We start from the raw sequence: 13,814 nt of genomic DNA, 5'->3' as shown, positions 1-13,814 counted from the left end.
ACATGAAGCTGTGCCTGGAAGCATTTTCTCTTTAGGGAATTTGATCAGCAGAAAGAATTACGTACAGATACTGATGCCATATGTTTCCAACCAACAGCTCAGCCAGGTCATCCTACAGCGAAGCTCTCAGGAAACAAGTCCCATCTACAAGGTTAGAGCTTCCAATTAGCTTTCAAGGCACTTGACTCCAGGTGAAGGCTTTACTCTTAAGTGTAAGTGAATAGTCAAGGACTACAGATGCTTCTAATAGGATAGATGAGACCAATATAATAGCAAAAAGCAGCTGAGAGGAATAAGACTACTCAGGGAGAAGAAGACGTCAAAATCTATTAAAATCCTCAGAAGGATAAAATAAAATATATAAAGCAAGAATATGACACCACAATAAAGGGGCATTTGAAGAACAAAATAGAACTCCAAAGAAGTAAAACCTCTGTAGTTGTTGGGAAGATAAATTTGAGGAATTCTCCAAGACAGGGGAAAAAAAAGATGGAAAACAGGGGAGCAAAATAGATGGTGGCGGGCCTCTTATGCCAAGGGACCTTGGGCTTGATCATACAGCAGAAGCTGAAAAGATAACTTGTTCGTAGGCAGTTGCACAGGCCACGAATGGAGGCAGGGGTCACTGGTTAGGCAGCTCTCGCTGTAGTATGGAGAAATGATGCAAAACTGAAGTACACAATGGCATTTGACAAATTTAGACAAAAGATGGGAGATTAAATGGTAGAACAGACTAAACTTGTGACGGAGCAGGTGTGTGTGGGCCTGTGGGTCTGATGTAAGAGGAAGAAGAACAGATGGATCTAGTTTCTCCAAAGATCCCAAATGGATTGGACTCCATTAAGCAAGATGAGGAATGAATAAGGACGAGCAGGTTGGGGTTGCTTTGTGCAGAGGGTGGAATACAGATCAGAGTTCAGCTTAAATCAGTATTTTCTAAGATTTTGCTAGGTGCCAGATACTGAGATAAAGTCCTTGTCTTCATACTTGGAACGAGGTGCCTAAGGCAGGACAGAGGTGAGCCACCTCGAAAATGGATACCGTCTCCAAGGGTTTGTAGTGAAAGAGGCACAGCTCTTGGCCTGGAGTTGCTGGGGGCAGCGATAAGTGCATGATACTTGGTGACAGGAATCGCGAGTATACTCTTGTGTTGAACTGATCCTCAGGGTCGGCCCTGCAGAGGAAAGAGCTCAGTCACCGCGATGTCCTGCACAACAGGCCGAAGTCCCGGACGTGGGTCTCGGCGTCTACACGGTAAGCCCCGACCCCTCTAAACTTCCTAGAAGCGCGCAGGAGGCATGGTACGCCTGCGTGTAGCCACCCCAAAGGCGGCGGGAAGTTGGTTTTCTGAGTAGCAACTGAGCAGCTTGAAGACGGATTGGAAGTAGCGGACCAATAAACAAACGTCTCATTGGCTTAGCGTGTTTAGGGTCCCAATTCTTCAGCTTCCCATTGGGCCTTTTAAGCGAGCAGGGGCGTGACTCCAGGGGCTCCGCCCCGAGCCTTGGCCCAGTCTCTGGGTCCAAGGCTGAGGGAGTGGGACGGAAGTGAGCGGGTCCCGCTCCTTCCCCTTCTCGTCTCCGTTGGCGTCGTCTCTGCCGCGGCTGCCTCGGCTGTCCGCTCTCCGGCGAGCCGGAGTCCTCGTGCCGTACCGTCAGTTCCCGGCCGCGCGGAGCCGGGATGCACTGTTCCTGCTGTGGGTTCTCATCATGGAGACCAAACGGGTGGAGATTCCCGGCAGCGTCCTGGACGATCTCTGCAGGTACTGCGCTGCCCGACCCCTTTTTGCCCCCATCGGGTTTTCTCAGTTTCGCCGACCCCCAGAGGCCTCCGGGTTTTCTCCCCGGCCCACGTCCAGGTCCTCGCTTTCCGCTCCCGCCGCTGCTCGCTTTCCATCGTCGACCCTGCTCTCCGACGCCACCGCCCCTCTTTCCGCCGCAGCCTCCCTGTTTCTCACGGCCCTCCGTCCTTCCCCTCAGAGAACACGGAATTTCCTTATTTTTTAAGTTACTCAACTATTTTGATTTTCCGCAGGCGCAGCCGCTTCGCCGGAGCCTGGGTCTTAGTGTTTTGCCGCCGCCGCCTCCCTCTCCCATTGTTTTTTCTGCCTCTGTGACTTTTCCACGCCGTGCACCCCCTCCTCCCTCTGTCTCATTCCCCGATTCTGAAGGAAGACCCCAGGATAGTGATTTAAGCCTTAGGATCCCAGGTACGCGGACCTGCGCAAGGAGCAATTTTTCGGACTTACTCTGACGCCTGCGTGTTATCTGTCCGTGGCGTTCTCTGTAAATTCCTGTAAGGAATTACTTTTTTTCTCATCCCTAGACTTGTGTTTTGGGGAGAGAGGGAAAAATGTAGAGCTGCTTTTCTTTTCATCCTTAATTACCCTATTTTAAAGGAAATTCTCAGCCGCGGGGTTTTAACTCAGGGTGTATACTTCACATGAGAAATTTTTTGCATTTTTCCCCATTGTCAACTCTGATTTCTGATAGCCAAACACGTGTAGGGTACTTAAAAATACTTCCTTTCCGAAGGTAAAATTTGGGGTGCAGTGATACCCGGAGTTGTCGCTAAGTGTGTGTGGATTGTGATTACAAGTGATAACACCTTTTCGCTCACAGTTACTGTATTTATATTTTAAAGGGCAGGCTTTTAGTACTTGTATCTCCTTCACGCTGTTTTTTTAATGGAAAGTAAAGAACTGGTATTTGTGGAGGTTTTTTTTTTTTTTTCTTTCGCCCAGCCTGGAATGCAGTGGCGCGATCTCGGCTCACTGCAACCTCTGCCTCCCGGGTTCAAGCGAGTTTCTGCCTCAGCCTCCCGAGCAGCTGGGGTTTCAGGCGCCCGCCACCACAACCCGGCTAATTTTTGTATTTTTGGTAGAGACGGGGTTTCACCATCTTGGCCTTGCTGATCTCGAACTCCTGACCTTGTGATTCACCTGCCTCGGCCTACCAAAGTGCTGACCTCATGATCCACCCGCCTCGGCCTCCCAAAGTGCTGGAATTACAGGCGTGAGTCACCACGTCCGGCCTGGAGTTTCTACTGTGGGCCAGGCACTACCTTTACATGTATTGTTTTATTTAATCCTCAATTAGCCCTGTTTGGTAGGTGCAGTTAGTATATTTTCATTTTCATCTGCGCAAACAGGTTCAGGAACTTTGTAATTTACATAAGGTCACATTCATCCTAATTGACAAAATCAAGATTTGAAATCTATTCCTTTTTCTTTACAGTGCCTGTGCTTTTTCTCTCACACCAGGAAGAAGTAATAAGCCTAACGTTTTAAACCTCACGAAAATACATACAGAAAAGTAGTCTAATTTTGCAACTAATAAAAATGGCGTTGTACTTCTTTGGTGATGGTAGATGTTTAATTTTTGAAGTGTGGTAGATTCAAATGAACCACTGAAAAGGCACTTAGTTTCTTGTCCCAAATAACAAAAAAAAGGAAAAAACTGAATTTGATATGTGTATTTGGATAAATGACTAGAAGCACGTGAACCAATAGTGGGATTATGAGATTGTGATCTTTGTTTCCAAGATTTTTTAACGGGTATACATTTTATAGTTAGAAAAAAATTAAAGATAGGTATTTAGAAAGGTGATCAGTAATTGGCTCTGGGTTAATGGGGTAAGAGTTGATTTACAAAAATATGTGGTAATCTTACACATTTTACAGACATCAGAGCTAGTCTTCCTACTAGTATTGGGGTTAATTTGCATATTTAGGATTACATCGTTTAAAGTAGTGATGTCAGCTATTACGATTTTATGTATGGAACCTATTCACAAAATAATTACGTTGTGTTTTGTAAACAATATATTAAGCACCTGTCAAGTGTTAAAGATACTTGGTTTTCCAGTGAGTGTGTTTAAGCTGTTATACAAATATTTTTGAATGGAGTGACTTTTTTCCTTTCGAGAAATTGCTTTTTGCAGTTACTTTTTTTGGCTGTATAAACAAGGATATGATATATTTAAAAATTAGGGCTAGCTATAATAATGAAACCAAGTAAACATTTCTCAAAACTTCAGGTTTTAAAATAAATGCCATTTTCAAGTTAATATTTATAGCTTTGATTAATTGAAAGATTTTTAATGTTACTGATTCAAGCTTTTCATTGTGGATTAAAACTTTTTTTTTACACTTAGAATTTGGTAAACTTCTGTAAAAATAAAGCTTAATTTGAGTTGATTTTTCTGAACTTCTTTGTTCTCTTTTACATACCTCTTGATTTATGAATTGGATCTAGATGCCTGTTTTTACTCCCTTCATTTTTTTGCCCCAGTTCTGTTGCTTATTATTAGTGTATTTAGGAAGTTTTTTTGAGTGTTACTTTGTTTTTTGATAAGTTACATGTTTCTGTTAAATCTTGCCTTTTGATGTGAGAAATGAGAGCAGGAGACTTAAATTTTCAAAATGTGACTTTGTAACCATTAGACTGCTCATAACCTAAGACAGATGCTTTAGTATGGAATATTCCATTTGTTGGAATATTGTGCAGCCATTATAAGTTCCTCAGGCAATTAGCATGCAGTAAACTGAGGGAAAATATTTGTGTGTTGAAAAGATGTACACAGTATACTGAGTGAAATACTTATTTAGTCACTTGGTGCCTTTTGTGAAAACAAATTTTTAAGTGTGTGTGTGTTGGGAGGGGGGGAGGTGTATGTATTTGTGTGCCGAAAGAATATGCACCGAACTAATAATACTGTTTACTTTCTGAGTGGAATAGAATTAGAGGAGAGGAAGGGAAGAGTTTTGTCTTAAAATATTCTAGTGAACAAAAACTGCTTTATAATTTAAAAAGTATGTGTAAAGGTAAATCTGTAGCATTTTATGATACTTGTTTTTAATACACCATGATTTTTGGCATTAAAACTCAAATACACATTTTTTCAATACTGTTTAAACTAGCTTATTAAAGAATTGAAAAGCATGTTTTTAAAGCAGAAACTGAAAAGTTGGAAAAGTTGGTTGGTTCAAATAAATGCTTGGAATTTTTTTAAAGCCCTTTTAAGAGTTGGGTATAGTAAGGCCACACTAGTGTTAAAAGGAGAAAGGTATTTTCTGGCAACTAGTGTCACTGCTATTTTGGTGATAGCATAGATTAATTAAATAATTTGTGCTCATCTTCAGCTAGCCATTTTAGTGTTGAATTCAACTGGAACATTTTTCTAATTGCAATCCTTGTGCTAATGTCCTGTTTGTAGGAACACTGAGAAAATAATATTTTGTGTGATGCAGTTTTTCCCATAACAAATTGTAGTGGAAGGCATTTTATTTCAGCTATTACTATATACACATATATACACATATGTACACATACTTTTAAACTTTTAAAACAGATCAAAAGCATTCACAGAATGAAAGCATTAAATGTTTAATTTTCATACATCAGCTCTTATAAACTTAAGAACTTTTTCCTATTAAAAATATGTAATTATGTACATGGTTTTGAAAATTAGAGTACAGACAGGTTTCTAAATGACAGGCAACAGTCTTAGTTTCTTACCCTACCCTTTTCTATTCCTGTTGAGGCATTGACTTTTACTTGTTTTAAGTTCTGGTGGATACCTCAGTATTTTAAAATATACTTGTGCCACTTTCTCGTTTTGTCAGCTTTCTATATTGAATTGGGGATTTGGTTCAACTTGGTAGATACTAGGTGAGAGTTCAGTTTACCACACCCACTATTGCCCCATCCTTCTTCCAATATGTCTCTGTCAGTATTTTAAATTGTTCCATTGTTTGCCTTTGTGACTTTGACTTTTTTTTAGAGACAGGGTTCTTGCTCCATTGCCCAGGCATGATCATAGCTCACTGTAACTTCCAACTCCTGGACTCAAGCTATCCACTTGGCTCAGCCTCCTGAGTAGCCAGGACTATAGGCATGTACCACCATGCCCAGGTATTAAATACATTTTTTTTTTTTTTTTTGGTAGAGATGGGATCCCTTTGCCCAGCCTGGTCTCGAACTTACTTGTAGCCTCAAGCAATCCTCCTGCCTCCACCTCCCAAAGTGTTGAGATTACAGGTGTGAACTACCATGCTGGCCCCTTTGTGACTTTAATATACTTAAAATTATATTTGTTTTACGAACTTACAGTATTTCTTGAGTCTCCGATCTGGTGAGATGATGAGTGCCTCATTTTTTCTTGCCCATTCCCTCGGCTTCTATCCAGATTAACTTTTTAAAAATTAGGATTGATAATATTTGTATTCCATTTTGTAAAGTTAAGTCTGTTATATTTTGTACTATTTGTTGATTGTAAAAGCTGAACAATAAAAATACAGTGTAAGTAGCTATATAGTTTTTACAGTAGAGGCAAGTCTTCGGTGGCTAGTTTCTTTTCCATCAGGGCATAGTCAGGATCCCTTTGTAAGTGTCTTGCAGAATATCTAAATGAATTCTCCTTTCTTATATCCTACAAATTGGTCAAAATGATGGTACAATTAAGTTTTTTCTTCAGGGAAATAAATATATGCTTTCGTTATTATTGCCTGATTCCTTCTAGCCTTTTTTTTTTTTTTTTTTTTTTGAGACAGAGTCTCTCTCGGTTGCCCAGGCCGGAGGCAATGACGTGGTCTCAGCTCACTGCAACCCCTGTCTCCCGGGTTCTAGCGATTCTCCTGCCTCATCCTCCCGGGTAGCTGGGATTACAGGTGTCTGCCACCACATCATTTTTTATATTGTTAGTGGAGACAGGGTTTCACCATGTGTTAGCCAGGCTGGTCTTGAACTCCTGACCTCAGGTGATCTGCCTGCCTTGGCCTCCCAAGGTGCTGGGATTACAGGTGGGAGCCACCATGCCAGGCCCCTTCTGGCTATTCTTGAAATCCATTTTTTTGAGGGGAGGGGACAGTTGGCTTTCTGTTCTAACTTTGGTGTTTTTGCTTCACATTTGGACTATAATTCTGTTGTACATGTACCTCTCCTAATATGTCCAAAGTTTCTAGCTGCTTTTTTCACCCCTTCTCATCTGCTTCCGTATTTTATCCTCAGTCACACTTTCTACAGAATCCTTTTTTCCCTTTTGATTCTGCTCTTGGGGACCTCCATCCTCCTAATCCAGTCTGGGCTAGTTGCTCCCCAGACTTGCTTAGCAACTAGAATACTAGAATTCACTTTCACAGCTCTCTAAGGTGGTACTTATTCTTTCTTGGATATCATGTTTTATCCTTTCTTGATTTTCATTCTTGTTTTGCTTGTGCGCATTTTAAGTTAATTTCTTTGAGGGGGGTCATTAGGAAGTAGACTGAGTCCTTTAATGTCTAAAATACCTGTTTCTTTTTTCAGCCTTAGTTCCCACGTGGTCTAGGGTCCACATTTTGAGTATCAGTGTCTAGGTGATATCCTTAATACTACCTTCCACTGCTTCTGTTGGCTATAGTAATCATAGTTTTTTGTTTTTTGTTTTTTTACCCCCCCCAGGGGTCTTACTTAGTTATTGTACATTTTAAAAAAGAGAAATACAGTTGCTCTGAAAAAGGAATACCCATTTAGATTTCTTTTAGGATAATAATTCCATCTTTCAACCCCCCTGTTTTCTTCTGGTTCCTCAATTATGTTTTCTTCAGGGTCAGTTAAACTTTTTCTTGTCATGCTTCACATTTTCCTTAGATGGTAGGTGATTTTTGGATGCCTTTTTATATTAATGATGAGACATTTGAGGGGGTTTATTCATTTATAGGCTTCTCCTTTATGTGAGTAGACAGGGAGCTGGCTCTTACACTTGAGGGTTTTTCATTTTTTAAAATAAAGATAAAACAGACTTTAAAAGATAAAGGTGGTGGTTATCAGTTTTGGTTAATCAAGTTGGGCTCAAGAATTTCACAGGTTTTAAATGCCATCACACAGACTGCCATGCCAAGGGCATTCTGAATGCCAATTACAGATTGAAGTTCTTTCAAAAACCAAGATGTTAACAAAACTGATGATGTTTGGGTTTCTCTTAAAGTAAGATGAACACGTTTCTTAAATAGAGAAAATAGATCACTTGGTCCTGAAAAACATTACACTGAGTAATTCCCCTCCCCTTCCCCACAGGTCCCTAAGGCAATGTTACATTTGCCTCTGACAGTTAAAATTTCAGCATTTCAACAGAGGGGAGCTGAGGAGAACTAGGAAAAATGAAAAGCAAAATTAATGTAATTGATATAGGGAGCTAGTTCAAAAAAAAAAAAAATAGAGACGGGGTCTGGTATTGTTGACCAGACTGGATTTGAACTCCTTGGCTTGAGTAGCTGGAATTTGAGGCATGTACTACCATGCCTGGTAAGGCAATATAGAAACATAAAGACTCATAGTAGGATTGACTTACGAGACTTTTCGGCACTGAAGGATATGAGTTTCCAAGTACATATGCTCTATGGAATGACAGTGCAGTGGATTAAAAATAGACACTGCAAAATTTCACAACACTGGGGGCAGAAGGGAGATGTCAGAAGCATCCAGACTAGAAAAAAAAAAAGTCATATACAAAACATTAAGAATCTGAATGGCTTTTGTCCTTGGCACAAGTTAGAAGTAAAAAGAAAAAAAAAAGAATGGCTTCAATTTTCTCAATATCAAAATTGGAAGTTGGAATGAGAGAGCACTGTTGAAAATTCTGAAAGAAAATCATTTCCAACGTAGAATTCTTTACCCAAATTATCAAGTATGAGGATAAAGACATTTTCAGAGGTATAGTATCTCAATATTTACCTCCCCTTTGCATCCTTCCTCCATAAGATATGTGAAGATGTACTTCGTGGAAACAGGGAAGTGAATTAAGGAGGATGAAGACAGAAATACAAGAAACATGACCTCTGTGGGATAAAGGCACAGGGAACGATAAGATGCTAGTGAAAGGGCAGTGTAGAGGTGACAGATGTGTACCGGGTGTAGAGGACAGCTGATTCAGACTGGAACAGATCAGAAGACTAAGTCTTAAAGATGAAACTGATGAATCTGAATTGTGGGGGAAAAAATTCCAAAATGAAACTGATGGATCTGAATTGTGAAAAGAAAATCCACAATGGAGATGATTATATCAAAATATCCAAAAAGGAACCAGGAGGGCATAAGGAGCTGGATCCCAATCACATACACATTTAGATGGAGTTTCACCTGCTGAACTGGGCCAAAGTGTAAAACTAGCTGCATTTGGCTTGAGGTGTATATACTGGGCCTCATCAACCTCCTGGGGAGAGAACCATGCTCAACTATATTGATCACTGACTAGAGACATCCTGAGCTGACAACCAGCCATCATTAATCATGGACTGTGCTAAAACCTTCCAGATACGTAAATTTACAGTAGCCCTTACAAGCTCTGCCTAACCTTACCTGAATGGAACATGATTTAGCTGCTTACTAGACTTGTGTCTCCCAAATTGCAATTCCTAAAAACCTGATTAAAATGCCTTTTGCCACTCCAGCATTGTTTTTATTTCTTTATATATATATATATGTTTTTGAGACAGTGTGTCATCACCCAGGCTGGAGTGTAGTGACATGATCATAGCCCACTGCAGCCTTGAACACCTGGGCTCAAGTGATCGTCCTGCCTTAGCCTCCCGAGTAGCTAGGACTACAGATGCATGCCACCATGCCTGGCTAATTTTTAATTCCTTTGTTGAGAAGGTCCTCTTATAATTGGAGAAGAGTATTCTTATTTGAAATTTGGAAACAGCCAAGAATTATTTACTATGATAGTGATTAAACAAGTAATCAAACTGGGTGGTACTATTTTAAATTTAAAAAATGACTTTAAAAACCAATGGACTTGAATCTGTCTCTAATGGTTACTGGGAAAAAGGATTACCAAAAATGCTTAACATTGGAAAAAGTAATTGATAGCTGCTTAATGACTGCTGTAAGTTACAACATTCATTTAGATTGATGAATTTTAACTTGTATGTTTCATAATAAAGAGATTCATTATCCTAATTACATATGTGTGCAAGCAATATACTTTATATTATATGTAAAAGAAATATGTCTTTCCCTCCTTTCCTCAATGTACATGGAAAAGACAATTTAGGGTTTTGAAAAGTGAGTATATTTGAAAGTTTGAACCGAGACTGCAGGTGAGGCTCTTTGAGAAGTCTAGTGTATTAATGAGCCACAGAATATTGGTTTATTTTCCAATATTTCTTGGTAATATTTTATATGTGAAGATAATGTAATAGCATACATTTAAAAATGTAATTGTATGAATATATTTACCTGTATTCTTGGAAATGTTGCCAGACATGGGAGGAAGTGGAGGTTTTCTTGCGCACTTTTGTTGTTAGTGAGCTCTTAAGCTGATCTCTGTACTTGTGAACAGAGGGTGCACAGGCTCGGAACAAATTGTATTAAAAGTGAGATACGTGTGGTGTCTTCTCCCTCTCTCTTTAAGACTCATCTTCCCTATAGTAATTTCCTTCAAATATTAATTGCTTCCTTGAACAGCAGTACTGCTCTTGGTCCCTTTTCTAAGTTGGTGGGTCAGGTATGAAGCACTTAAATAGCCTAAGATAAATCGTTATAGTTTGTAAATTTAATTTTTATATGCGTTTTGTTTTTGACAGCCGATTTATTTTGCATATTCCCAGCGAGGAAAGAGACAATGCAATCCGAGTGTGTTTTCAGATTGAACTTGCCCATTGGTTTTACTTGGATTTCTACATGCAGAACACACCAGGATTACCTCAGTGTGGGATAAGAGACTTTGCTAAAGCTGATATCCTTTTTATTACTATAATGACTATCTTTCTTGTTAGCAATATATTTTAGCACAAATTTCTTTTTGCTTGTCTTTTCAGATTTTAAAACTATTAGAGAAAAACATACTTGATTACTAAAAATTGTCAAACATAAATAGTAGACAATTTAATAATAATCATTTTTTTCCCATGAATAGCTAGCCTATTTGTAGAACTTTACTCTTGCTGCTCCATGTAACCAGATGATCTTTAATCTCACAGAGCGAGACCTTGTCTCAAACAAACAAACAAAAACAGTATCCAAGATTTATTGGTTGGTATGTTACATCACTTGAGATTCAGGGCAATAAGTCCCTGAGCCATAGTTGTGGGACTACAAAGAAAACACTGATGGGAGACAGATTTCAAAGAAAGAAATGATCAAACCATTTGATTAAATGTGTAGAAGTTAATGAGAAATCAAAGGGGAATAGAAATATATTGAGCACTATCTTTGTTAAAGGCCTTGGTGATAGGTTCTCTGGAGAAATCTTAGTAGACTGCTTTTCAGGAGTTACAATCTAGTTATGGAAACATTAAAATAACCAAGTCCCGTTTTGCTTTGGTTATTTTGTATGGACTTACAACTCTACTAGAGCAACTTTATGGTTTTGGATAACACTTTGTGTGTGATTGCACTTGAGTTTTATACTTTCCCTGCTTTTAAAAAACACCAAGAACCTTTGTTTTAGGTATGTTTCTTTTAGTTAACTAAGAATAGTTACATGGAGAAGGAATGTTTAATGTGGTACACTTCATTAAGTAACTGCATGGTTACTCTGTGCCAGGCCTTATGCAGTGAACAGAGTGGACTCAGTATCTTCAAGAAGATGAGAAAAGAAAGGAAATGATTACAGTGCAGTGTGGTAGGATGTGATATGGAAGCCCAGGGTTCAGTGGGAACGGAAGAGGGATACCTGCTTACGATTTGGAGGCTGTGAGTTTGATTCCCATCTTGGCCACTTGAAAATATTGGGTAGGTTATTTAATTTCTCTTAGATGACGATCCCAGTTTCTTCCTGAAAAATAAGGTTATTAATAGTGCCTAATTCAAAGGATAAGTTTGAGACACATATATTTGTACATGTAAATCGTTTACCTGGCACAGAGATCAATAAATGTTAATAAGTAATAAATGTTAACTATTACTCAAAAAAAAAATTTTGGAAGCTAAATAGAAGCCTTCTTTGAGATAGTGATTTATGTGAGGAAAATTGGAGGAAGTGAAAAAAAATTACTGTATTTTAGACTAAATGGGAAAGATAAGAGATGATGCTACAGAGTAATTCAGGGGCTAAAACGTGTAGGGGTCTTGTAGGCCATATTTAAAAAACATTTAAAAAATCTTTTATTTTGGAAGAAAATGTAACTTTTGGAGATGACTAAAGAACATGACAACTGCCATCATACCCTTCATCTGTATTCATTTATTATTAACATTTTCACACATTTGCTTATTTCTTCCCATGGGGGTGTTTCTCAAGACTACTGTGGAATAGTGTGAACAGTGAATTGAAGGAAGGCAAGATTGGATTCTGAGCATCTAGTTAACATGCTATTTTATTAATTTACTAGAGAGAGAAAGCCTGTGGTAGTAGAAATGAATAGAAGAGATCAAATTTGAAAGTTATTTAGGAGGTAAGATTGGTGATGACTTGGATATCTGAGGAGAAGTAGAAGAAAGGATGGTACCCAGGTTTGTAGTATGAGCAGTTGAGTATATGAGACTGCCATCCCATTGACAGGAAAATGAGAAATGTTGTAGGGGATTGACGGGTTCAGTTATGGGCAAGTTGAGTTGATGGTACATGTGAGATATTGCAGTAGAGAAGACTGCCTACTTTGTTAAGAGCATAAGTTCTGGAGCCACATCCTTTGAGTTAGCATCCTTTCCCTACCACTTACTAGCTATGTATCTTTGGGTAAATTGTGGAACTTGTCCATGCTTCTGTTTTCTCTTTTGTAAATTATGCATAGTCTTGTGATTTTTTTTTTTTTTCTTCAGTAAGCACTCAGCAATGTGGATACAGACAAAAGTATCCCAGATTTGCTCCTTGGCTGAAGTTCTGCTAGGGATTTTACTAAATGTGTAAAGCCAGACTTGTAATACCTTTTAGAATCTTAACAGGCCCTTATAGAACCATAGAGCTTCGTGGAATGGTTAATGTTGTATCCAAGCTTGTATCTTTTTTCCCCTTCCCAAAATGAAGGCATCGACTAATTATATTGAGATTAACTTTGCACTTGTCTTAAAAAAAAATTGTAGGTACAGGGTCTTACTATGTTGCCCAGGCTGGTTTTGAACTCCTGGGCTCAAACATTCCTCCTGCTTTGACCTCCCAAAGTGCTAGAATTACAGGTATCAGCCACCACACCTGGCCAGTTTACAGTGTTGTCATAGATGACTGACTGACTTGGGCTCTGAGGACCTATTTCATTTGTACTACAACTATGAAACAAATTTTAAATTACAGAATTGTAGAACACGTAAAATTGAAATTAATAAAATGAATTTGATGCAATGTTTTTTTTTTTAAACCAGACTTTTCATCACAATGTGAATGAATATAATGCCGACTTCTTTGAGGGTGTTTTGAGTTTGGTGTACCTGTACTAACACCACCTTTCTCTGCTGTTACGAATCATTACTTTCTATATTATGTCATATGTCATTTGATCGTAATGCATCACTTGTAGATTAGCTTTATTTCTGTTTTTAATAGCCGGTAGCAATTAAAGTAGTACTAGTACCAGTATGGTCTGTGAAATCAAGTGGTAGTATTTGATACATATGGTCATCTAGATAATTGAAAATATGCTCAGATTGCATGTTAGAGTAATATCAAAATGAAAACACAGAGTATACAAGTTTTTATTGAGGAATTGAGAACCCTTAAAAGACCTTATTTTGAGAGATAATATCATAGATTATCATTTTCTCCACTTTTTTTTTTTAATAATTAACGGTGTTATAGTGAAGAGGCATTTGATAGCATGGAGTGTTGGAAGTCTGAGCATATAATTTCAGGGTTTGGATTTTACTTACTTTACTATTAATATTTTACGCTGCCCAGTT

At 38.7% G+C, this 13,814-nt stretch overlaps 1 protein-coding gene across 3 annotated transcripts in view; it reads left to right on the top strand.

Moving 5' to 3' along the window:
• The first annotated feature begins 852 nt into the window (after positions 1-852).
• DCP2 (decapping mRNA 2) overlaps positions 853-13,814 on the top strand; it is a 42,998-nt gene continuing 30,036 nt past the window's right edge. For 2 of the 3 annotated variants that reach the window (XM_033178908.1, XM_033178906.1), the window contains exons 1-2: positions 853-1,762; positions 10,565-10,716. In XM_033178908.1, coding sequence (XP_033034799.1) covers positions 1,710-1,762; positions 10,565-10,716 — 205 coding nt within the window. In that variant the 5' untranslated portion in view covers positions 853-1,709. Of the gene's footprint in view, positions 1,763-2,961; positions 3,015-10,564; positions 10,717-13,814 lie in introns of those variants that run through there. The other variant, XM_033178907.1, reaches the window with a different exon arrangement.

Source organism: Trachypithecus francoisi, unplaced genomic scaffold (genome assembly GCF_009764315.1).
Source record: "Trachypithecus francoisi isolate TF-2019V2 unplaced genomic scaffold, Tfra_2.0 Lachesis_group2, whole genome shotgun sequence".
Lineage (NCBI taxonomy): Eukaryota > Metazoa > Chordata > Mammalia > Primates > Cercopithecidae > Trachypithecus > Trachypithecus francoisi.
This window is presented reverse-complemented; position numbering and strand designations above follow the sequence as displayed.